General features: G+C 36.9%; 1 protein-coding gene across 21 annotated transcripts in view; it reads right to left on the bottom strand.

Moving 5' to 3' along the window:
- Positions 1 to 25353, bottom strand: part of LOC113528038 (caskin-2) — a 128487-nt gene that overhangs the window by 81040 nt on the left and 22094 nt on the right. For 16 of the 21 annotated variants that reach the window (XM_053239183.1, XM_053239187.1, XM_053239180.1 and 13 more), the window contains one exon: positions 10095 to 10146. Coding sequence is in view for 14 of the 21 variants with exons in the window: in XM_053239180.1 (XP_053095155.1) it covers positions 10095 to 10146 (52 nt within the window). In the remaining 7 variants the exon portion in view is untranslated. Of the gene's footprint in view, positions 1 to 6904; positions 7037 to 8235; positions 8408 to 10094; positions 10147 to 25353 lie in introns of all 21 variants that reach the window. The other 5 variants (XM_053239184.1, XM_053239181.1, XM_053239185.1 and 2 more) reach the window with 2 other exon arrangements.

The raw sequence follows: 25353 nt of genomic DNA on the forward strand, positions 1-25353 counted from the left end.
TATAGATCAGGAAAACAATCTAACTGTGTGAATGCCTGCTGATAAGCAACTGAATTAGTTTAAAATCAATTTTGTGAACGTTGGCCAAAAAATCCTAGAATTATTTAAATGGGCAGTGCCAAATGTTACAAAAGGCAATTTTGTAGAGTTTGTGCAACAAATTAGGCTGAAGAATTGTTACTGTACACCAATCAGCCATAACATTAAAACCACCTGACTAACATAGTGTAGGTCCCTCTCGTGCCGACAAAACAGCTCTGACCCATAAAGGCATGGACTCCACACGACCTCTGAAGGTGTGCTATGGTATCTGGCACCAAGACATTAGAAGCAGATCCTTTAAGTTCTGTAAGTTGCGAGGTGGGGCCTCCATGGATTGGACTTGTTTGTCCAGCACATCCTACAGATGCACGATCGGATTGAGATCTGGGGAATATGGAGGCCGAGTCAACACCTTGAACTCTTTCTCATGTTCTCAAACCATTCCTGAGCAATTTTTGCAGTGTGGCAGGGCACATTATCCTGCTGAAAGAGTTCACTGCCATTAAGGAATACCATTGCCATGAATGGGTGTACTTGGTCTGCAACAATGTTTAGGTAGGTGATACGTGTCAAAGTATCCACATGAATTACAGGACCCAAGGTTTCCCAGCAGTACACTGCCCAGAGCATCACATTGCCTCTGCTGGCCTGCCTTCTTTCCATAGTGTATCCTGGTGCCATCTCTTCCCCAGCTAAGAGCCACACTCGCACCCAGCCATCCACATGATGTAAAAGAAAATGTGATTCATCAGACCAGGCCACTTTCTTTCATTGCTCCATGGTCCAGTTCTGATGCTCATATGCCCATTGTAGGAGCTTTTGGCAGAGGACATGGGTCATTTGGCAGAGGACATGAGCCGCACTCGCACCCACCCATCCACATGATGTAAAAGAAAATGTGATTCATCAGACCAGGCCACTTTCTTTCATTGCTCCATGGTCCAGTTCTGATGCTCATGTGCCCATTGTAGGAGCTTTTGGCAGAGGACATGGGTCAACATGGGCACTCTGGCCGGCTACGCAGCCCCATACACAACAAGCTGCGATGCACTGTGTGTTCTGACACCTTTCTATCATAGCCAGCATTAACTATTTCAGCAATTTGTGCTCCAGTAACTCATCTGTGGGATTGGACCAGACGGGCTAGCCTTCACTCCCCACATGCATCAATGAGCCTTGGGCATCCATGACCCTTCCTTGTTCTTCCTTGGATCACTTTTGATAGGTGATAACCACTGCATCCCGGGAACACACCACAAGACTGGCCGCTCTGAAGATGCTATGGCCCAGGCATCAAGCCATCACAATTTGGCCCTCAGATGTCAAGGTTGCTCAGATACTTACGCTTGCCCATTTTTCCTGCTTGTAACACATCAACATCAAGAACTGACTGTTCACTTGATGCCTAATATATCCCACCCCTTGACAGGTGCTTTTGTAACAAGATAATCAATGGCATTAACGTCACCTGTCAGTGGTTTTAATGTTATGGATGATCAGTGTACACCTTAATGTACAAGAGATATGCATGCTTTTGTGTGCGCAAACATGAATAGCACCCCCAGTGGCCAATTTCAACAAGACTGCATCACACAGCAGTGGGTAATGAACTAAATGGACTCTACTGTGGTCTCAATGACATTCTCTATTATAAGCACTGCATCCCTAGTGGGCAGATACAGATTGTTCTCAAACATGAGGTCTTCATATGCAGACTGCATGATTGACCCACTTCGTGACTTCCCAAGTGCGCATGCATCAGCTATGAATCGAGCAGCTCTATATTAAATATAAACTACAATATCACAAGCCATAAAAACACACTATAGCCATTTATATTCTTTAAGTCAATACTACAATTTAAATACTAAGTAGCTGCAAAATTCACCATAACAATGATACTAACACCGGAAACATAACCAGATATATCACCCTAACATTACCATATTATGTATTTGGCTTAATTAAAGTCAAACAACAATAAAAAAAAAAGCACAGTCGTGCGTACAACTGCTAAATTATCTTAAACTAAATAAATCTAGCACTCAGTGGTTCTTGAAACATGGACGAGTCTATTACTCCTTTCACAGTATCACTGAGTTTGGTGCTTGTGAATAGTACACTCTTATTGGTCAATTCCTTCAAAATGTTTCTCAAAAACCCAAAATGGCAGAAAATCCAACATGGTGGAAATGACATCACTGGGTCCATTGAAATTGGCATGTGCCAAATTTCATTCCTACGACAAACAGTTCAAAAGTTATAAGGAAAAATGTATCTTGAACATCACTACAGGCATTGAGGGATGGAAAATTGGTGAAATGACTGTGCACTGTGAAGTGCTCAAAGAGTTCAGTCTATAAAATGATCATGTGCTCATAACTCTTCAACTGTTTTGAAGTGCTTGTAAACACAGAGAATATTCATTAATATAGGATTTTTTTCCCCTTACTTTAACTGTACAATTTTTCTATGGCTGGACTTCTTATTTTTAGGTGCAGTTCAAGCAACATATAGTGTGTGTGGTATTTTGAACTACAGTAATAAACATAGTTAAAATTATGGTTAATTATGAAAGAAACTGTGAAAGTGATATCTGAGAATGGGTGTGTGTGTACTCATTCAGGAACACCAATTAGTAATTAAACCGTAATGTGTAAAATGCTGTTCAGGGTCTAATTAAACTTTAAATTATAATTATAAACTTTAAATTCTTTTTAAAATAAACAGCTTAACATTTTTGCTTGACTTGACAACATTAATTTAGAGAGGCTACATTTTCAGCAGTAAAAAAATAAGCAGCCACTTAATAAGAGGGCCTTATTCTTCTTCTATGCTAAAAGTCTATGCCAGCCCCTAGAACTGTATGGTAAAAAGTTTTGAAATTTGCCACACTGATTGGGCATAATGCCCATAGTCATTTCACCAATTTTGGGCTCTACCCTCAGTGACTCATTTCCGCCATATTGGATTTGCCACCATTCTGAGTTTTTTGAAAAAACTTTAGTTTTTTTATTCAATCTTTTTTTTTTTATTCAATCACCAAATTTAGCTCAAATAATCTTCAGACCAATCTCCACAAAATTTATCAAAAGGTTTCGACTGTAACACACAAACAAAGACGAAGCTGCCAAACAGGATGTCGATAACAGCTTGATGGGTCAACATGAAACTTGAGAACACTTATTGGGACGGCACCCCCAAGGACCCCCACAAATTTTTCATGTCATTTGAGCAACATGGGGTGCTAAAACATAAAAACCTATGTGTTTACTCTGGAAACATTTGAAATAAATTAATAATTCTGGTGTCATCTGATTTCTGAGCTGATGCCGAGTCATGTCAGTGCAAAAAAAATAAATAAATAAATTCCAAAAATTTTAAATGTCACATTAAAATCTAAACATCTACACAAAACAGAATGTTTGGCTATATCTCAGCAACACTGACATTTTTCTGCAAAACTTGGCAGACATCTCAAGAATGATGCCGTGAGACACGCTATTAATTTTCATCTCATTTGATCTCTGGGTGGTGCTTTAATAAGAAAAACATTTTTTTCCCCAATACTTTTAAAGGGTTTGGTTTAGCATCATGAATCTTGTTTTCCCTGATTTCTTCAAAACTTCTAAGGTCAGCTGATGTAAAAAATTTCATGGTCACCTTTGTATTTTATGAACAATTTCTTGAAAACCCTTTAAAACTTTTCACAGCCTTCAAGTTTTGTCCAATCCTCACCACTTTTGGCGACCAAGCCACACAAAGGTTATCAGATGGAGTTTTGATATTCAAACTGTTTGCCCATAGCATGCAAACAAATTTAACAGTGAAGGCTCTACTAATCCTAAAAAGGAATGTTGAGGCCTTTGTTTTTGCTTTGTGCTTTGTTTTTTAACATTTCTGCTAGGTCTGGAACCTGATAGTTTAACAGACATTTTGCCTCAATTGGTCTATAGAAGAAGTTGTACATTTTTATTATTGTTATGAACTTTCCTAATTAGTGTTTTTTTGCTAATATAAAGTGTGTTGAAACATTTGTAGGCATAAAAAAAATGAATCATGTACACTCACAGAGCACTTTAATAGGAACAACTGTACACTTACTCATTCATACAATTATCTGATCAGCCAATTGTGTGGCAGTAGTACAATGCATAAAACAATGCTAATACGGGCCAGCAGCTTTGGATAATGTTCACATCAACCATCAGAACGGGGGGAAAAATGTGATGTCAGTGATTTTGGCCATGATTTTACTGGTGCCAGATGGACTGGTTTGAGTATTACTATAACTGTTGATCTCCTGGGATTTTCATGTGCAACAATCTCTAGAGTTTACTCAGAATGGTGCACTAAAGAAAAAAAAACATCCAGTGAGTGGCAGCTGTGAAGACAGAAACGCCTTGCTGATGAGAGAGGTCGAGCTCATAGAAAGGCTGCATTAACTCAGATAACCACTCTGGATAACTGTGGTGAGCAGAAAAGCATTGCAGAATGCGTAACCCGTCGAACCTTGAGGCAAATGAGCTACAACTGCAGAAGACCATGTAAGGTTCCACTTCTGTCAGCCAAGAACAGAACGCTGAGGCTGCGGTGGGCACAGGCTCACCAAAACTGGACAGTTCTGCTGAAGCACACAGATGGTAGAGTCAGAAGTTGGCACCAACAGCATGAATTCACAGGGCCTGAATTTCATTTTTTTAAACTGGGGGGGAATTCCCCCCTTATATGGGTCACATGGGAGGATTTAAAGATTATGGGGGGGGGGAATAAATTTGGACACGTCGGGCTAAATTATTAATCTTCATTTATTTATGTCTACAGATTTTAATGTATGGTGGTTTTCAAAACAGCTTAATAACAAAATTTGTCATGCTCTCCTCCAAATTGACATTAAGAACTGTATTAAAACTATATATTAATGCCTTTCAGAATCAGTGAATTTCATATATTCCAGTTTCAATTTCTTTGTTTTTGTGAATGAAGAAGAAATGTCTCAGCTTTCTAAGATATAGCCTAATTATTTTTTTTTTAATATTTAAGATTAATTTTAATCTAGTCAGAGTGTCAGATTTTTTTATTTTAAGAAAAAAGTTCTCTAAGATTAAAAACCATTTTAGTGATTTATGTTTATTTCTACATAAATTAAATAACAGTTAAGGAAAAATATATTTCATACCAAGCTGTTGGCGTCTCCTCGCGGATGAAACATGGGTCGTTACGTGAGAGATAATGAATATCAGTAAGCAGGAGACTATTTTTACATATTGTCTTATGTTCATTCATGTTAACTTTCGATAAAACACGCATTTTAAGACAGGGAGATGATGATTTACTTGCGCTTCGTTGCTGCTGTGTTGAGTTGGCAGGCGCACTCTATCCGCTCACACACTATAAAGAGCAAAACAGCATTTAATGTTTGATTTTCGGGATTAATATAATTTGGAAGCCGATACTATCTTTACAAGCAGCTCATTATGACTCAGAATATTAGAGCGCGTCACACAGCCTTGTGTGAATAAGATCAGTGCGACGCAGGCCACAAAGAGCACGCCGATGCGCTACAGGGCTCAACAACAGTCAGAGATGACCGGTGCAGCGCTGTTTGTGGAATTACATTCTAATATAAAGACAGACTGTTTGAACCGGTGATTTCTTTTTTCGCATCTGTTGATGTGTTTCACAATTTGATCTGAGATGAAGCATTTGTGCGGGAATTTCTCGCATTACAAAAGTTAAACTTGCGGGAATGGTTTAAATTATGCGCAACTCCCGCAATCACACGCCGAAATTCAAGCCCTGATTCATGGACCCAATCTGCCTTGTGTCAACAGTCCAGGCTGGTGGATGTGATGTAATGGTGTGGCGAATGTTTTCTTGGCACACATTGGGTCCATTAATGCCAATCAATCATTGCCTGAATGTCACAGCCTATTTGAGCATTGCTGCTGACAATGTGCATCTCTTCATGGCCACAATTTACTCATCTTCCAGTGACTTCTCCCAACAGGATAATGCACCATGTAACAAAGCAAAAGTCATTTCAAAAGTCAGTTACCCTGGTGTGTGACTTTGTTAGTGTTGGGGAAAAGCGGACAGGTAAGTACATCACATGACATACATTGTGACAGCACGTAGGAATTTCATTTTCTGTATTAGATACATTAGGTTAGGAGCGAGCACCACCCTCTGTACATTTTGGTTTGGACAGATAGAGTAGGTTAGTTAGCGTGTCCTGGATGCTGAAGACTTACTTTACTATCTTTTGTTATAGTTAGGTTAGAGAGTTTGAAACTAGTTAGACTTGTTTTGTTTTGTTCATTTCTTTGCTTTGGTGCCACTCACGTCCCTTTTCCCCTTTTGTGTCTTGTTACTTGTTATTGTAAATAAATTATAAATACGATCACTATCACTTGGCACAACACTTTCTTCCACTTGTATATAATAATAATAATAATAATACTACATTTTATTTATAAAGCACTTTACATTTTAAAGAAAATCTCAAAGTGCTACAAAAAACAGCAATTAAAACCAGCTGCCAACTGAGATTAGCACAGAAATTTAAACTATATTAAAACACTTTTTAAAAAGGTACGTTTTTAAACCCCTTTTAAAACCATCAGTCATTTGTATATAGATAAATAAATCACGTGGTTGATTTGCACTACTGGTTGATGGTCCCTGACTACACACACAACTGATATTTTTAATAATCAAATAAGTGTTATTCCCCACATATCCCTAGACTAATTGGGGTTGTAACAGAGGCTTACCAATGGTAAGCATCTTGCAGGAAACATCTTGTTGCAAACCCACTGTATTTACTCTGGCAAAGTCTTCTCTTGACTGTTACCCCTACCTCCTGAAGGGTGTTCTTGAACTGTTGTGAAGGGGTTTTTCATCACCAGGGAAAGAATTCTTCTGTCATCTTCCACAGTTGCTTCTGTAATTCTCTGCACTTTGAGCTCATATAATACACTGTGGTAGACAGCTAAAATAACAATAACTTTGTCAGTGTACAAATATTTATGGACCTGACTGTGTATTGGTGATATCGTTGATACAGCAACAATAGTTTACTTTCTCAACCCTTTCATGCATAATTTTTTTTTTAAAAATCCAGATTTTTAATTGCATGTCATATGAATTTTGACTTTTTCTATAAATATCACTTATATGGAAAAGGATTGTGCATGTGGAGGAATAGAATGAGTAAAAAAAGTAAAACAAAATAAAAATTCCAGTGCATGTTTCTAAACAAAAGTCGTTAACCATGAGGTCTAAAATATATAATACTTTTGACTAAAGTTACAGAAAATAAAATTTTTGAAACAAAAACAAACTCTAGCATCATTTGTGACATAATGTACACACTTTAGGACTGCTACATGATTGACCTGATTTCAGAGGTTAAAAAAAGACCTTAAAAGTAATTCTAAAAAAGTTAAGGTGTTTATTGGACTCTGACACAAAAATATTATTTTTTATTTAATTTGATATTTTGTGTACACTGCAAAACCTGACATATTAGTTAGTGAAAATATCTTGAATATAGTCAGATTTATCTAGTATTTCCTATTATAAGATTACAATTAACCAAATAGAAGTTTATTAAACCTATTTCTAGACATTTTTTACTCATTTTAAGCTTTACATTTTCTTGATCTATCGGCAGGTAATTTGGCTTCTTTCTAGAAAAAACGCTTAAAATTTGCAAAATTATCTGCCGATACAGCAAGATTATTTCTAGCTTCAAATTAGTAAAAATGTCTAGAACTAGGTTTTAGTAATCTTACATTTGGTTTGTTGTAATCTTACAATCTTTTAATATGAAATACTCAAGATATTTTCACCTGCTAAGATGTCATTTTTTGCAGCGTAGAAAGTCTAGAGAGCAACTTTATACCTTTGTATGTTCGGTTTACATCTGTCAGGTGCTTTTTTAAAAATCAATAACGTTTGATTCGTTGGAAAAATATTTTGTGTATAGATTGACTAGGATTAAGCAACACGTATCAACAGATTATGTAATGGGTAGAGCAAAGAGCTTGTTGACTGTGCAAAAACTACTTTTGGAAAAAAGAAACACACCCAGAGCAACACAAAACACAAATTACTGTTTTCAGATGACTCTCTCCACAATTCTAAGGTACCTCACTTCAACTTGACTAAGCAGAAGGTGTGAGTCACCTCAGAGCAGAAGATCCCAATCTTCACAAGCAGATCTCTCAGGTTTGCCTCACAACTTGCATGAAAGTTTGAATGAAATGGAGAAATGGGAAGTTCGGCACAGACAGGAAATCAACATATTCACTTTAGTAGGGGATGTAAATTTATCCTCGTTTCCCCAGGGTCTTTAACCCTGTAGACCACAGCATGAGTGAATAATGCAGAAAAGCAGCAGCGGATAACAGTTAAAATACTGTTATAAATACAGTCATGGGAAAAAGAAAGTATACCCTTCTTCAATTCTTCGTTTTTATTTCTCAGAGCCTAAATACCAATTGTGTAGTCCTCATCAATTCTATAAACAAACAAATAACCTCAGGTGACAACAAAAAACAAACAAGAGATTTCAATATGTGGTAATTTTTTCCCAAAAAGTAAACCAACATTCAGGTGAGAAAAATAAGTACACCCTATAAGTAACATTCAGGAACATGTAGAATTTTAGCAACAATAACTTGAAGTAAATCTTTTCTGTAGGATTTTATCAGTCTCTCACATCATTTTGGAGAAATTTTGGCCAATTCTTCTTTACAACTTTTCATCAGTTTGTTGATGCTTGAGGGCATTCTTTTATGCACAGCTCTCTCAAGATCCATCCACAGCATCTCAACGGGGCTGAGGTCTGGACTTTGACTTGGCCATTCCAACAATTTGATTTTTTTTTTCATCTATAGCCATTCAGATATCAATTTGCTGGTGTGCTTGGGATCACTGTCCTGTTGCATGACCAAATTTTGCCCCAGTTTAAGCTGCTGCAAAGATAGCCTCACATTTGTCCAGAGAATATTCTGGTATAAAATGGACTATACCATTGTATGTAAGTGCACGTCTCCCATGTCCTGTGACTGCAAAACAAGCCCAAATCATCACCCCTCTACCACCATGCTTGACAGTTGGTATGAGGTGTTTGTGGTGATACACTCTGTTTGGTTTTTGCCAATGCACTGTGCATGATGACCAAACATCTCACCATGGTCTTCTCAGTCCAAAGGATATTGTTCCAGAACTTTTATTATTTGTTCAGATGCAATTTTGCAAACCTAAGTCTGTCATATGCTGCCATATTCTTTTTTGGAGAGAAGGGGCTTTTTCCTATCCTCGCTTCCATGAAAGCTTTAATTGTTCAGTCTTTTTCTGATTGTGTTATCACGAACATAAACATTTAATGTGCTTACAGAGAACTGTAGGTCACATGATATAGCTCTTGGGTTTTTATTTATATCTCTGAGCAGTAAATGGGCTGACCTTGCACTGAATTTGCTGGGCCGCCCACTCCTGGAAAGACTGGCAACTGTAAACAATCTTTCTTATTATAGAATGGTGAATTTCAAATTGTTTGGAGATGGCCTTATAAACCTTCCCAGACTGATGAGCAGCAACAGTTGCTTCTCTGAGGTCATGGCTGATTTCTTCTTGGCATGATGTAGACACACACCTGAGTGCTCCAGAACACCACACTGCCAAAAGTTCTGCTTTTATAGAGGTAGTCACACATCTTGATGATTAACTAATCTTGTGTATTTCATTAGTAACACCTGGCTGCTAATTACTCTTTTAATAATTGTGGAAGTAGGAAGGGTGTACTTATTTTTTTCCCATCTGGTTTCTGAATGCTGGTTTACTTTTAGGGGAAAATGACGACATATTGAAATCTATTGTGTTCTTCTTACCCAAGGTTATTTGTTTGTTTATAGACGTTGGTGAGGGCCACACAGTTGTTATTTAGGCCCTGAGAAAAGAAAAACTTAGAATTTGAAGGAGGGTATACTTTCTTTTTCCCATGACTGTATATTGAAGCCCACAGTTGAAGAATGACTTACCCTTCTGGATCCTGATAGTTGATATTCAGTCTCTTGGTTGAGCTTAATAATTCTGCAAAACAGGAAGTGGAACACAATAGTCAGAACTCTCTTTAAACACATTTATCCTTCAAAAAGTAGTTTTACAAAGTCAGTCACCCAGAATCTTTTGAGTTAACTGGGATATGCTGTCTTAAAGTAGCACAGAGAGAGAAAGAGAGAGAGAGAGAGAGAGAGAGAGAGAGAGAGAGAGAGAGAGTGCACATGTATGTGTGCCTGCTTTATTATGCAGTCTGCTGAATGTATCGTTCGAGACACAGAGGCATTGAATCAAGAGCCCCTAACAAATAGTTGTTAAAGCATTAAAACCTTTTAGTGGCAGGGTTTGTCATTGACTGCACAAAGATCACTAGCTGGGATTCAGTATTACAAAAATAAATTTAACGTAAAATTATATTAAAAATGTAGAGAAAATTTACTATTATCTAGAACCTTAGAGTGCAGTAAAGAAGCAGGTTCAGTAGAGTGCTGATATAGCTGCGAACATTGTATTTTTCTCCTGTCCAGAGAACAGGACCACGCTTTCATTCTGTAACTAAATACCATTTTAACCCAGCTATAGACTGGCCAGACACAATGAGTATAGAGAACTTAGACAATGCCTGGTCTTCTAATGCCCAAGGTAAAGCTGGAAGTGAGTGAGTGTGTGATGACTTTCAGGAACCAGGGTTTGACTTCAGTGACGTCAAATGGCAAGGCATTTGGGTGATGGGCTCAAGCAAGACTGTAAGCACAGACACTGGACACACCCACAACATGGAGCCATAGCAAAAGCTGAATGCCAAGCACATAAATATGCCCTTTAAAAAGGGTCTTCTATTTTTGAAAAAAATATAATGCAATCACAGTGTTCTTGCTTGACTGATGGCAGAGGCTAGAATTAAATCACTGAAAAAACTCCCTCGAAATTATCAACCTATCAACTTATAGCAGGTAAGATAACAGTTGATCCTACATATCCATTGTAGTTATTCTTAAGGTATGGATTTTCTCCACATTGTTTCACCAGTATGGAACTTATGTATAACAATGAACACACAGTGCAATGTCATGTAATACCTAACAAAACACGTACAGTGGCTCTATATACAGTAAGTGGTTCTTAAGTCCCTCAGTAAGTGGAGAAAAAAGACTGAATATGTTATAGAGACATTATAGTGTCAAAACCTTTTCCAATTAATGGAGAAAGCTAGTGACTGGATAGTCTGTACTCAAAGGCTACACTGAATCTATAAAAGCTACTGATGAAAAAAGTACTAATAAGGAATAAAATACAATGGGATGTGTTGTTATAGGAAAATAATCAATGATGTTTGGCGTGATGTGACCCGAAACAAAGTTTCTGTTACCACCTAGAAGTTGATTAGTTTCCAATAACAGAATGACCTGCAGTGTTTTATTTCTCTCTACATTTGCCAAAGAATTTATTTATTAATGTGTATTTTTTAACCATGTATAGTCACATTTAAATGTGAAACATCCACATAACTTCCTATTAAGTCAAGTTCCTATTATTACTTCCAATATAACGGCTATAAACAGTGGTTAACACAAAAAACACAGCTTGTCATCATAGAGAGAAACCAGAAAACGTAAGCTCCTCTGTCCTGAAGGTAGTTGCAAATCACTGACCACTGAAACTCCATAAATATTAAATAAATGCCTCCTTACAAAAAAGTCACCAAACCAACTATTCTACTGTTATTTAGTTTTCTTTGTTAAATAACAGCATGCTTTTAATCTTTTTATTTTTAGCCTTTAATTATGTGGACTGCCCCTGTGAATGAGCTGTTACTATAGAAAATATTTAATTATAGCAGGCACTACTGTCAAGGCTGCTGTTATAGAAAATTAATCAACACCTTCTGACCAATCAGATTAAAGATTTCAACAGCACTATGGAATAAGCTTAATCAATCACTTTTAACAACACCCAGCACCAGTTATTAGACCATACTGTTGTCTATCTCCACAAAATAACCAGTAAGCATCTGTATTTTTATAAATTTATTTTTGTAAATACTGCGATTAGCAAAGACTGTTGTGTGTGAAATTCCCTGCAGATTCCCAGCAGTTTAAGAAAAATACTCTAACTACAGTGCTTCTGGTACCAACATCCAAGCTACAAATATCCAACATCCAGCTACAAACATCACATTTTTTCTTCATATCTACTGTATATACGCATGATTTTTTGCATTGCACTGCAGCCACATTTATTTATTTATTTATTTATTTGCATTCACGTCAACTTTAATAGGAACACCTGTACACCAGCGCATTTATGCAGTTATCCAATCAGCACTCTCTCACAGAGAGAGAGAAGTCAACAGTCTCTTGCAGAGAATGATGCAAAAAAACAAAACACTGAGGGAGCGACAGTTCTGTGGGTGGAAACACCTTGCTGATAAGAGAAGTCAGAGGAAAATGGCCAGATTGGTTCGAGCTGCCAGGAAGGACATAGTAACTCAAATAATCACTCTTTACGGCATCTCGGTATGCACAAAACATCAAACCTTGGTAGATGGGCTACAGCAGTAGAAGACCACATTGGGTTCCACTCCTGTCAGCTAAGAACAGGAATCTGAGGCTATCATGGGCAAAGACTCTCCCAAACCGAACAGTTGAAGATTAGAAAACAAATCAGCTGGTCTTTTTCCAGTCTTCAACTGTCCAGTCTCGGTAGGTCTGTGCACATGGTAGCCTCAGATTCTTGTTCTTGTTCTGATGTGCACTTCTGCTATTGTAGCCCATTCACCTCAAGTTTCGATGTGCATTCTGAGATGCTTTTCTAGTCACCACGGTTGTACAAAATGCTTATTTGTACCACAGTTGTACCACAGTTGTACCATAGTTGCTGTCAGCTCAAACCAGTCTGGTCAGTCTCTTCTGATCACTCTCATCAACATGGTGTTTCAGCCTGCAGAACCTCCACTCACAAGATGTTTTTTGTTTTTCATGCCATTCTTTTTCTATTATTTTTAGAACCACTAATGATAAAACAGTGTTCATTCAATGTTGGACTCATTTGCTAACTTTAAAGAGCAAACATTAATTTCATTTGGTTTGTCTTTTATATTTTTATATATCTGCATATTCAAACAAGAAAAGAAATTAAAAGGACAATATTAATGTGAAGTTCTGTTTTTGTTAATTGCCATTAATTGGCCAAACTATTCAGTACTACCATCAACTGGCCACTTGTTCAAGTTGCTTTAATTTACTGTTGGGTAGGGTCAAACTGTTCTACCTATTTTCAGGCCAAACGCATAGAGTTTAAGTTTTTGTTCCTGTGTGTGTGCCCTTGAATGGCAAACAAGCTCAAGTCCCAACCTGCATCTGGAGCAAAACTCAAACTAAATCTGTTGTAAAAATCTCCAGCTAAAAGTAGAAAAGCCACTGCCAGTATTGAAACTGCACAATTACATGTTTACCCAAAAATGACAGACAACGCCCCAAAAATGGCTTGGTTTTTGACTGCAATTAACAGAGTTTAAATCCAAGCAGCACACAAACTGCAGATCATCATTTTCCTCTGACTCTGGTTACACATTCTCCATCCACAATGATTAGTGGAAACAGGCAGAGCAAAACACCATGTACTTCTTGCTGTCCCAGAAGTACAATTTCTATATCAACTGTCATCTTTTTCTCTTCAGGTGCAGACTGGACTTGCCTTGACTGTTCAAACAGGTCTGGAAAAAAAAGCATTCAAATGAGGCAGGACATTTTTCTAGTTAGAATAAATTACGTACCTTATTTACACAGAGTATCTACTGTAACCTTACAACACTATTAGCCTGTCTTAGCTCTTAATACTGAATTAGATTCAATGGGCAAGAGCTACTTTAGATAGCCTACATACTGTCAAGTGAATCAAAGCTAAATCCCCTGCTATTTTGTTGGATGGCAAATTATTTTCCATACACTCGTCACAGAAAGTGCATCTCGCACATCATGACTTTGTACAACGATGGCTCAATATTCAGCTATGTTCCTTTTTGATAACTCCAATCTGAGGAAGCATCTCTTGATTACTAGGATCTAATAAGGAACTAATAGGTTCGATTCACAGCCACCTGGCTGTCAATAGATCCTATAACCACTTCGCTTTCTACTGTTGAAGAAATATAACAAGGTAGCCTCTAATGTTTGCTGAGGTCTAGGTTTAAACTGATGTCTAAACTTTTCTCCAGAGTTATTGGAGGTGGCTAGCTTACCTAAACCACACCTCCCCAAATGATTTATAGCTGCAACTGGTACATAAAAATCTTATTGTTTATGGCTGAAAATAGCTGCTTACTTTTGCTTTTCAGATGAACACCCTGTCTCATTTTACTTCTGCTGCCGCTGAGGGTGCCTTCATTTTAATTATGCTCACAGACACTGGTTTAGCTTGTGGTTGGTTAACTGGAGCAGTTGATTCCCACTTTTTGTTTTACCAAATTTATGCCATTGCCATTGCCTGGTGACTTCATTTGGCTTTCATTGTTATTTTCACTGTGATTTTGTTTGATTTTTGCTTAGGGCCATTGGGGTATAGTGACCAAGTTACACTTGAGATGCCTTGTCATTTAGGAATAGGGCCATGGTTTGGTTTATAGACTTCTTGTTGTTTTGAGTTATTTTGATGTTTTTAATATTGAAAATGTAGGCACAGGGTTTATATTATTATTTTTTTTTTTTTTTTTTACCCCTTCAGGTCTATAGCTCATGCTTTTATACTCACATTCTTAACATGTACAGATATGAACAACTCAAAGTTATTACATGGAATATGAAAGGTTTGGGGTATGCTATTAAAAGGAAGAAAATAATGTCATTTCTTAAAAAAGAAAAGGCATGTATTGTAATGCTTCAGGAATTAATTAGTAAACTTCATTTAATACGTAAATTAATTAGTAAAATTTATTAGGAGCCTGGAAATAGTACTACCAAAATTATCAAAACTTTATCAATTTAGTCAAAATCCTCCATTCTGATTCCCAAGCCACATTCAACACCAATGATATCGCTTCAGCACCAATTCATATAACACAAGACCATTTGCAGAGTACATAAGGAAGAATACTAACATTTTAGCTGTTAGGGTTAAGGAAGAGGAACACAAAATCTCTCTTCATGCAGATGATGTTTTATTACATATCACCAACCCAGAATAGTCTGTCCTTGCTCTTCTAGATTGTGTCTCCCAATATAGTATTCATTCTGGTTACAAAATCAATCTGTCAAAATCTATACCACGCCCACTTAATATTGCAAACTTGCCTTTTATAGTAGCATCTTCCCATTTCACTTATGTGTAGATGATTTTACCTATCTAGACATCTTTTTAATACCAGATATTAAAAATCTACCACTCGTGAATGAAATAAACACTGACCTGACTAAGTGATGTTCATTACCAATTTCATTCTTGGCAGGATAAACGTACTGAGGATGAATGTTCTTCCATATCTTCTCTACTTATTTCAGTCATTCCCGTGGCACTTACTCCATTTATTTTGTAAGGATTTAAATAAACAACTTTTCAGATTCATTGGGAACAATAAGAAACCCAGACTCAATTTATCTAATCTCATGAAACCTAAAGAGAAAGGTGGAGTAGGTTTACCACACTTAAGTTAGCGCACATTGGATCAAGTTGGCCCGCGCTCCCTTGTCAAGAAAAAAGGACACAGAACACTCTGTGGTATTCAACATACTTTCAGCTTAGAAGAATGTCAGGCAGTATTTCAAGACCTTTCTCTCTCTGTTATCACCACTCGCATTTAATCCAGATTTTCCCTTAAGTTAAATAATATTGACCTTTCAATATGGTTTATAATGGAATTTGGGAATAAATCAAATTGCCCATCAATTAAAAACTGTGCAAAATGTGAGGCTTATTAAATCCTTTAAAAAAAATCAGACGGTTCCATCACATAAAAGCCCTCAATCATAAATTTAGGTTTTTAGGTTATACTATGAATCTCTATATAAATTACAAAATACATCTGAGACTGAAATATCATCTTTTTTTTATATCAATTCCTACAGCATCAGATGCAGACAGGGAGAGTCTTAATGTTCCATTTCCTCATGTTGATGTATCTGGTAGCACTGCAGTCTATTTCATTTAATAAATCATGTAGCCCTGATGGTTATCGATCAGACTTCGTCATTACCACTCGCATTTAACCCAGATTTCCGGTCTCAATTAAATAACATTGACCTTTCAAAGGTTTAAACATGGAATTTCTCAGATTTCTTGCTTATTACGTGAAGGAACTTTAATTAATTTTTTGGATATTCAAGAAAAGTATACATTATTAAGGTCTGACTTTTATGTTAGACATCTTCAGGTCTGACATTTTATCCCTTTGTGATACAGGGAACTTGCAGTTGGGTCTGACAGAGATTGAACAGCTCCTGGCCAAAGAAAGTAATTTTAGAAACTTGATTTCAAAGATTTATACGCTGTTATATAAGGACACTCTATCATCTTTGTCAGGTTTGTCAAAGGTGCACCTTTGCAATTAAAACAGCAACTTGATAAAGAGACCTGGCATTCCATTTTGATGAAAACCTTTCCTAAACTTGCTTTCATTGGCATACAAAAACTTATATTTCAAGTTCGGTAATAGTATCTTCCATACACCAGTTCAACTGCATAGAACATATCCAGATAGATCCAGTCTATGTTTTAAATGTCGATCACACAAGGGTACGTTCTTTCATCCTTTTTGTGAATGTGTTTAAAAAAAATTTTTTTTAGAAAAGTGTATATATTTCTGTAATTCAAGAAATCTTTAATATACAATTTGAATTCAGCCCTAAACTTTATTTACTTAATGGGCAACTGGAAGATACTTTTGATCATCCCTTAGCATGTATGTCTATTCTGTGTTCTCCTCAGGCTCCACTAATAAACCTATGGCTTTCCTAAATTGATATCTTTCTCCTACTTGAGAAATTAAATTAAGTCATCCATTAGAAATCAGATATATTTTGACAAACATGGACTCGCCTTTGGAATTATACTAAGGAAATTGCTTTTTAGATGTCCACTAATCAAATTATATTTACTCTATTAGTGTTTAAGTCATTTCATGTTGTGTATACATTGCTCATTTTGAAATCTTATAGCCTTGTCTTCCAGTACTTTTTTTGTTCATACTGCCCCACAGTATCTTGAAATCCTGTACATGTAATTGAGATAGTGACTTTTAAGTGTGAATGCTGTTATATTTGAGTGAGTGAGTGAAGTGACTTGTGGCCAAGTATGGTGACCCATACTCGGAATTTGTGCTCTGCATTTAACCCATCCAAGTGCACACACAGTAGTGAACACACACACACCTAACCATTAGGCCACGACTGCCCCAATTGTTACCTGACTATGTGATAATTTAAATAAATAAATAAAAGTTTTAACCTATGTTGATGTTTTAGAGCTGCAACCTGGCGCCACTGCAAAAGTACCAGAATTTTTGGCCACTGGTCCAGTAGCAAAGGCCTTTAGGTATATGTTTTTTAGTACCTGCTGAACACTGTCACCTAATGGTACTTCGGGTTGGGCTAGCAGCATTGTTTATTGATATTTACTGCTGGTTATGAATGACACAGACAAGCATAAAGTCACCATAAAAACATTCCAGAGGATTGCAATATTTTTTTCTTGTTGTTTTAAAATGGAGAAAATGCAGGCACTAGTAGGCACATGAACAGGGGACAAGATCCTGCAGGAGTTAGAAATAAAAAGATATTTCAGAAGATGTGTGCTGGGTACATAGAGTAAATATTGCATACAGTAAAGATGACTTAACACCAAAACGTTGTAGACGCTTTCAGTGTCATCCAGTTGTCTCTCAAGTATGTGGAGAATGCACTAAACCTAGAACCTCAAGATAGAGAGGACAATATTCTGAGGCCATATACTAAGTTTGGGGCATGGTCATACAAAGGAGGTGGAGCTAAGGTGAGAACTTTTTCTCAGGAGCCGTTAGTCGTATTCAGCTGAAATTTGGTATATGGCATCTGTGTGGTAGTGTGTGTGTGTATTTAATTCATGATCCAATTGATTAAAATGATGATCTAATTCATTAAAAAACATGGCTACCATCAGCCAATCAGATTTAAGCAGGCATGTTGCAGTGAGCAATCATCACATAACTTGAATAGTAGCTTCAGGTTGTGACCCACTACTATTTGATGCAATCTCACTCAAACTGACCACTGTCAAAGTTAAATTTATTGACATTCCTTCACAGATATGTTGAGATGTGTTGAGTGAGGATTGAATTAAAGTTTCTCCAGGACACAGTGCTACATTTCACATTAAAGAGCTGCAAACAACAGTCAGACAATAGACTATACAAATACTGAACACAAGACAGTATAGTTTAGACAGTAGACAGTGGATAACTTACCACTGGACATGTCTTATTACAGTACACAGTAATATGTGGCAATAGTCCTTAGTGACTTTTACATTGTCAGAAGTGTTAGAGTTCCTCCTGTCTGGGGGCACTATTCATGTTTGTGCACACAAAACCAAGCACCTCTCTTCAAAAATAAGGTGCATCAATAAATTTCGTTTTTGTTTTGCTCATTAATCTATTAAAAAAATTACCTTTTGCTATTTAGATCTGCCTACTCAAACTTATCTTCACAAGTATGGTGTCAAACTACTCAGCAGTGTGTGAACCTCAATAATTATCAAAAAGATGTTGACATTTGTAAACAATATGGCTGTCACATGCCAATCAGTTCTTAAGAGGTGGAGCCAAATTTACTCAAACAGTTTTAACTGGTTGGTTGCATGTATTTGCATGAAACCTGAAAGGTATATACAGGAAAATATTGAGATAGTATGCAAATTTTGGGGCACAAATATAAAAAGGGGCAGGGCTACAGACGTGGACAAATTTGTTGGTACCCTGACAGCACACTGAAACAATGCTTCATTCCTCCTGAAAAGTAATGAAATTAAAAGCAATTGTCTCCTGTATACCTCATGTAAATCAAAGAAAGTGTGAAAAGTTAAATTATTGCTTATTCTACAAAGATATTCTAAAATGGCCTAGACAGATTTGTTGGTACACAGAAAAGATTATAAATATTCAGATTATAGTCATATTTCAAGCTAACTGTTTTCTTTAATTAGTATCACACATGCCTTCAATCTTGTAATCAGTCATTCAGCCTATTTAAATGGAGAAAAGTAGTCACTCTCTGTTTGGTATCATCGTGTGTACCACATTGAACATGGACCAGAGAAAGCAAAGGAGATTGTTGTCTGAGGGGATCAGAAAGAAAATTATAGACAAGTATGTTAAAGGTATAGGCTATAAGGCCATCTCCAAGCAGCTTGATGTTTCTGTGATTACAGTTGCAAATATTAAGAAGTTTACAGTCCATGGAACTGTAGCCAATCTCCCTGGACGTGGCTGCAAGAGGAAAATCATCCCCAGATTGAACAGAAGTATTGGGCAAAAGGTAGACAAAGAGCCAAGGAAAACTTCTAAAGAGATACAAACTGAACTCCAAGGTCAAGGTACATCAGTGTCTGATCGCACTATTTGTCACTTTTTGAGTGACAATGGGCTCAATGGAAGAAGACCCAGGAGGACTCTGCTGTTGACAGAAAAACATAAAAAGCCAGACAGGAATTTTATTTTGACAATCCACAATGCTTCTGGGAGAATGTCCTTTGGACAGATGAGACAAAACTGGAGCTTTTTGGCAAGTCATATCAGCTCTATGTTCACAGATTGAAAAAATAAAGCTTTCAAAGAAAAAGAGGCTCAGTTATGTTATGGGGCTACTTTGCTGTATCTGGCATGGGGTGCCTTGAATCTGTGCAGGACACAATGAAATCTCAAGACTCTCAAGGCATTCTGGAGTGAAACATTCTGCCCAGTGTCAGAAAGCTCTCTCAGTTGCAGGTCATGGGTGCTCCAGCAGGATAAAGACTCAAAACCCACAGCTAAAAGCATCCAAGAATGGCTAAGAACAAAACATTGGACTATTCTGAAGTGGCCTTCTATGAGCCCTGATCTGAATCCTATCGAACATCTATGGAATCTATGGAGCTGAAACATGCAGTCTGGAGAAGACACACTTCAATCCTGAGACAGCTGGAGCAGGTTGCTCAGGAAGAGTGGGACAAACTACCTGTTGACAGGTGCAGAAGTCTCATTGAGATCTACAGATACTCTAAAGGTTGTGCAACAAAATATTGGGTTATGGGTCAATAATTTTTGTCCATGCCATTTTCATTTGTTTTATCATTTAAAATATTCTGCTGAATCAAAAGCAAAGCCTGATTTTTATTAACTATGGAATAAACACTGATGGATGCCAATTACTTTAGTCAGTTTCAAGTTATTTCAGAGAAAATTGTGGGTTCTTCTTTTTTCATGGAAAAGTACCAACAAATTTGTTCATGTCCAAGTTCAAATAACTGTTTCTCAGGAACCATAAGTCCTACTGAGCTGAAATTTCATAGCGTGCTAGTTTCTGCTAATATGGCCTATGAACAGGGTTAACACTGACCCATTGTCATAAAACTTGAATGCTAAGTTCTTCTAGGGACGCACCAGTAAGCCATGCAACTTACTCAAATTGGCCAATGAGGGGCACTCTTCATAGTTTTTCACACAAAAACAAGTATAACTTTGGAATATTAAGGTAAATATTGAAATTTCTTCATCACAATCCTTTGGCTGACACATGAAAATTTGTCTTTTGGACTATTTAGCCACACCCACTCAAATTTATGAAACTTTGTGTAATGTGGGAAATATATTTTTGCAAACTAGTCCTAGGATTTGGTGTCAAATTACTCATCAGAGTCTAATCCTTAATAAATATTAAAAACATGGTGAAATTTGCAAACAATATGGCCTTCACATGCCAATCAATCCTACTAGGGCAGAGCTTGATTTACTAAAACAGCTGTAACTGAGGACAGGTTGTTTTAATTCTGAAAGACATCTTCAGGCCAATGTTATGAGGAGATTTGCAAGGTTTGGGGTATGGACATTGATAGTGGAAGTAGGTTCAAACAGCTAGTTCTCAAGAACCAATATGCAACTGGATTTTAATTCCCATTGGGTTACTAAAACATGGCCGACCAGCCATTCAGCTTTCAGCAACATTTAACACAATTTCAGACATTCAGGATTGCTAACAAAACTTAATCTATGTTAATCTATGGAGTCTTTATTGTTCTATGTAACTTGGTAAGAACTGGCCACTGGGTGCGATATGTGCTGAAGGTGCTTGGACCCCGATGATCACTGTTTGCGGTTATATTCACCATTATTTTTATCTCTCGAAGAACATCCTCATAAATCCTCTCATTTGCCAGTTTACAATCCTATTATTTGCCCATTGACAGTGTGCCAGTGCAGCTCAGCCAAGTCTTGGCAAGATAGTTCTTAACAACATTAATGCTAAGACTAGTACTCAGGTAAGGCTTGTCATTTATTGCTGTAGCTGATTTAAGAAAACTCAGTAATAGCAATTCAAAGGATCATACCTGTATGAGTGAATTATTCATCTTTGCACAGAATTTAAAAAAAATTTAAAATGTGAGTCAAACTGTTGCACGATACAAACATAGAATGGCCTGATACTATACTCATTTAGCAGAGCCATACTGCAGTGTAGTGTTACAGCATGTTATTAAAAATTATAACATAACACAAAGTACCAACTGATCAGTGATGTCAAACGTAAGATATATTAGTGTTAGGACTGTAACAACTTATCAACAAAATTGATAAAATTTTATAATAAAATTGGTTGGCAACAAATTTCATCATCAGTTAGTTGGGCTATATTACAAAGCATCCTGTAGCATGCTACATCACTTCACTTAGATCAGGGGTTCCCAAACATGGGGTTGTTTGGTTGATAAATGGGGTCCTACTTTACAAATTATACAAATTTCACAAATATCAGTCTACCTATATAAACTGATTTTATGTGCTACTATTTTGAAATGTTACTGGGAGTCACAAACAAGTCACATTTAACTTAAGAAGGTATGTGCTGTTTGAGTCTTTTTTGCTATCCTGACATGCTGGGATAGGAGCTCAGCAAGAAAAATGGACAAATTTCTTTGTTCATCCACTTCCGCTAGTCCCTCAACATCAAGTGACTGACAATTGTAACAATACAAGTCATGGAAACAACTACAAAATATATCTTGAAACAAAACATCTATTGAATATGCATGTAAAGTCTGAAGTATGTAAGGAATAACAAATGAGGGGCTGTCGTGGTATAGAAAAAGAACACACTTCAGGCTATGCTGTTATAGGAAAATAAGACACTTTGGGATGGTAACAGTGATTCTGATTGACATTGGGCTGCAGGACACCTGCCTGGCATAGATTATTGACCCATAACAAGACTGGGAAAATATATTTTATATTTCTCTCGAAGCTGGAAGTGACAGCAGAAATGAGACATGCCCTTTCAAACACGCCACCTGACTTTTTGAAAAGCTTGGTTGAGGCCATAGGTTTACACATACCTAGGCTAAAAAAACTCAAACTTAATTTTTCACAAGTCCACACAACATGTGTTACCATACATTTATTTTGGCAAGTCAATTAGGGTGTCTACTTGGTTCACAATTTTAAACAATCAATTAGAGACAAATTTATTTCAGCTTTATTTCACTATATCAGAATTCCAGTGGGTCAGATATTTATGTATACCAAGTTGACTGTCTCTTTAAATAATCTGGAAGATACCAGAAATGTATGTAATGACTAAAAGCTTTCAGAAGCTTCTAACCGGCCAATTGTTAGAAGTTAATTGGGAGAAGTTAATTGTACCTGTGACTGTTTTTAAGGGTCAGTGTCTTTTTGCCATCTATACCATGGGAAAATCCAAGCAAATCAGCAGAGATCTCATAAATAAATTGTGGACCTCCACAAGTCCTACTTACGAGCAATTTAAAAAAAATTAAAGGTACCATGAGTACCCACAATTGTTGGCAAACCTAAAAGTCTCAGGACTTCAAGCCTTTGAAGAGTGTTCTAAGGTAAGATGAAACAAAAATTGAACTGTGTGGTCACAATAATTAGTGCTTTGTATGGAGGAAAGAAGGTGAGGATTTTAATCTGAAGATCACCATCCCAACTGTGAAGCATGGGGGAGGCAGCATCACGTCGTGGGGTCTTTTGCTGGAAAAGGGACTGGTGATCTAGAAATACTGAAGCAAAATCTCAACACATCAGCCAGAAAGTTAAAACTTTGTTAAAACCTGAATCCCACAGAAAATGTTGTGACCAAACTAAAAGCATGTCTGAGCAAGGAGGCCCAGACACACCTGACTGAGATATACCAGTTCTGTCAGGAGGAAGAGGTACAAATTCTGGCAAAGTATTGTGAGAAGCTCATGGAAGGCTACCCCAAAAATTTGACTCAAATTCAAGCAATTAAAGGCAATAACACTATTTATTATCAAAATTTATATAAACCTTTCCCCCACTAAAAATCTGAAAAAGCTGAAGATCCTGCATAATAAAACAAAATAAGTCACACCAGTAAAAATTTATTTATTTATTTTTTAACTTTATGTTGAAATTTAAAGGACATCAAGGAGAAGTTCCTGGGGAGGGGTACCAAGTTCATTAAAAGGATCCTGATAGCACTATTCAATTTTTTTTTTCCACTAGTGGTTTGCTGCAGTAGCCTGACCTACTGAGCTCCAAAATAAAACCAGTTGTATCATACTTCTGTACAAAAAATAAATAAATAAATAAATAAAACCACAACAACATGCTTTCATATTTTGAGCCGCTGCTCCTGATAGCTTGTGCACACCGCACACTGTGCACAGTTGGGCTCTCATAATCTTCAATTAATTCAATGCACATGTTTTTCTAGAGTTCTTAAATGATTCTTCTCCAATGATATTTAAAAAATCTTCTCAGAAAATAAGGATATTATATTTGAAACAGTAAGTTGTAAGTTTTTTATTTTTCCTATTTGTCCCTAAAGTTTCTGATTGTTTTCATGTAATTTTTATATGTTGTAATTTCACATTGAGGGTGGAAAAAGTTCTGACATGATTTATCTTGGTTTCATTTTTTTACATCACAAAAACCTGCCATTTTAACAGCAGTGTGTAGACTTTTTATATTGACTGTAGTACCATGGACGCAAGCCCGAGCAATAATGATGCCTGTCACAAAGCCGTGAGCTGGCACAAATACCTCCTTCTTCAAAGTGAATAAACTGTAGCAATTTCCTTCTTAACCAACTTACAGTTGGAAAACTGAATAAAACGCACGTGTTCGAACAGCCAAAGACACACTTACGACTCATCATTGCTGATATCATTTCTCATGCTCAACAACGGCAACATCAGCAAAGTGATTTTTTAATTGTTTTGGAGCACACTAGCTTCTAGATAACCTTAAGGCTAACACTCATACTAAAACCCACAAAACTTCAATTTTGATCCCATAGGGACTTTAACGAGAGTACAAGAGAAGGTAATAATTTACATCTATGGCATTTAGCAGATCCATGTGAAATCACCAGAGGCCTCCTGACTGACCATTTCAGATTTGCTTCATACTTTCTGGAAATAATGAGTTCTTTTGTGCTTTGGGGCAAATCTGGCCCTCTATGTCTTCACACTAAAGCACATCAGCTCTTTCAAATCTTCAATTTCAATTCAATTTATTTGTATTGCACTTTTAACAATGGACATTGTCACAATGGAGCATTACAGAGATACATAAATTTAGGATATAAATTTTAAATTGATAAATTTATCCCTAAATTTATCCTTAACGAGCAAGCCAGAGGCGACAGTGGCAAGGAAAAACTTCCTGAGATGATATGAGGAAGAAAGTTTGACAGGAACCAGACTCAAGAGGGAACCCATCCTCATCTGGTTGACACCGTGCAATTATAAATAATTCCCTTCTATAACTATAGTACTATATGGTCAAAGAGTGCAATTGTGCAACCAGGAAATTCATCATAGTTCTAACATTAAGTCTATTTTGTTGAAGTTATCAGCTGTTCACTGATGGAGACCTGAGTGCAAATCTGTTCATGGCAATTGCAGTCCAAAGCCATCTTCATGGTTTCTAAGTGGTACTACCACAGTAATCTCATGTATCTTTAGGCTGTCCATATGGGGCTGTCCTCAGCACCAGCGAGTGATTTCCAAATGATGAGAACTTGAACTAGAAGTATC

This window comes from Pangasianodon hypophthalmus, chromosome 13 (assembly GCF_027358585.1).
Source record: "Pangasianodon hypophthalmus isolate fPanHyp1 chromosome 13, fPanHyp1.pri, whole genome shotgun sequence".
Classification (NCBI taxonomy): Eukaryota; Metazoa; Chordata; class Actinopteri; order Siluriformes; family Pangasiidae; genus Pangasianodon; species Pangasianodon hypophthalmus.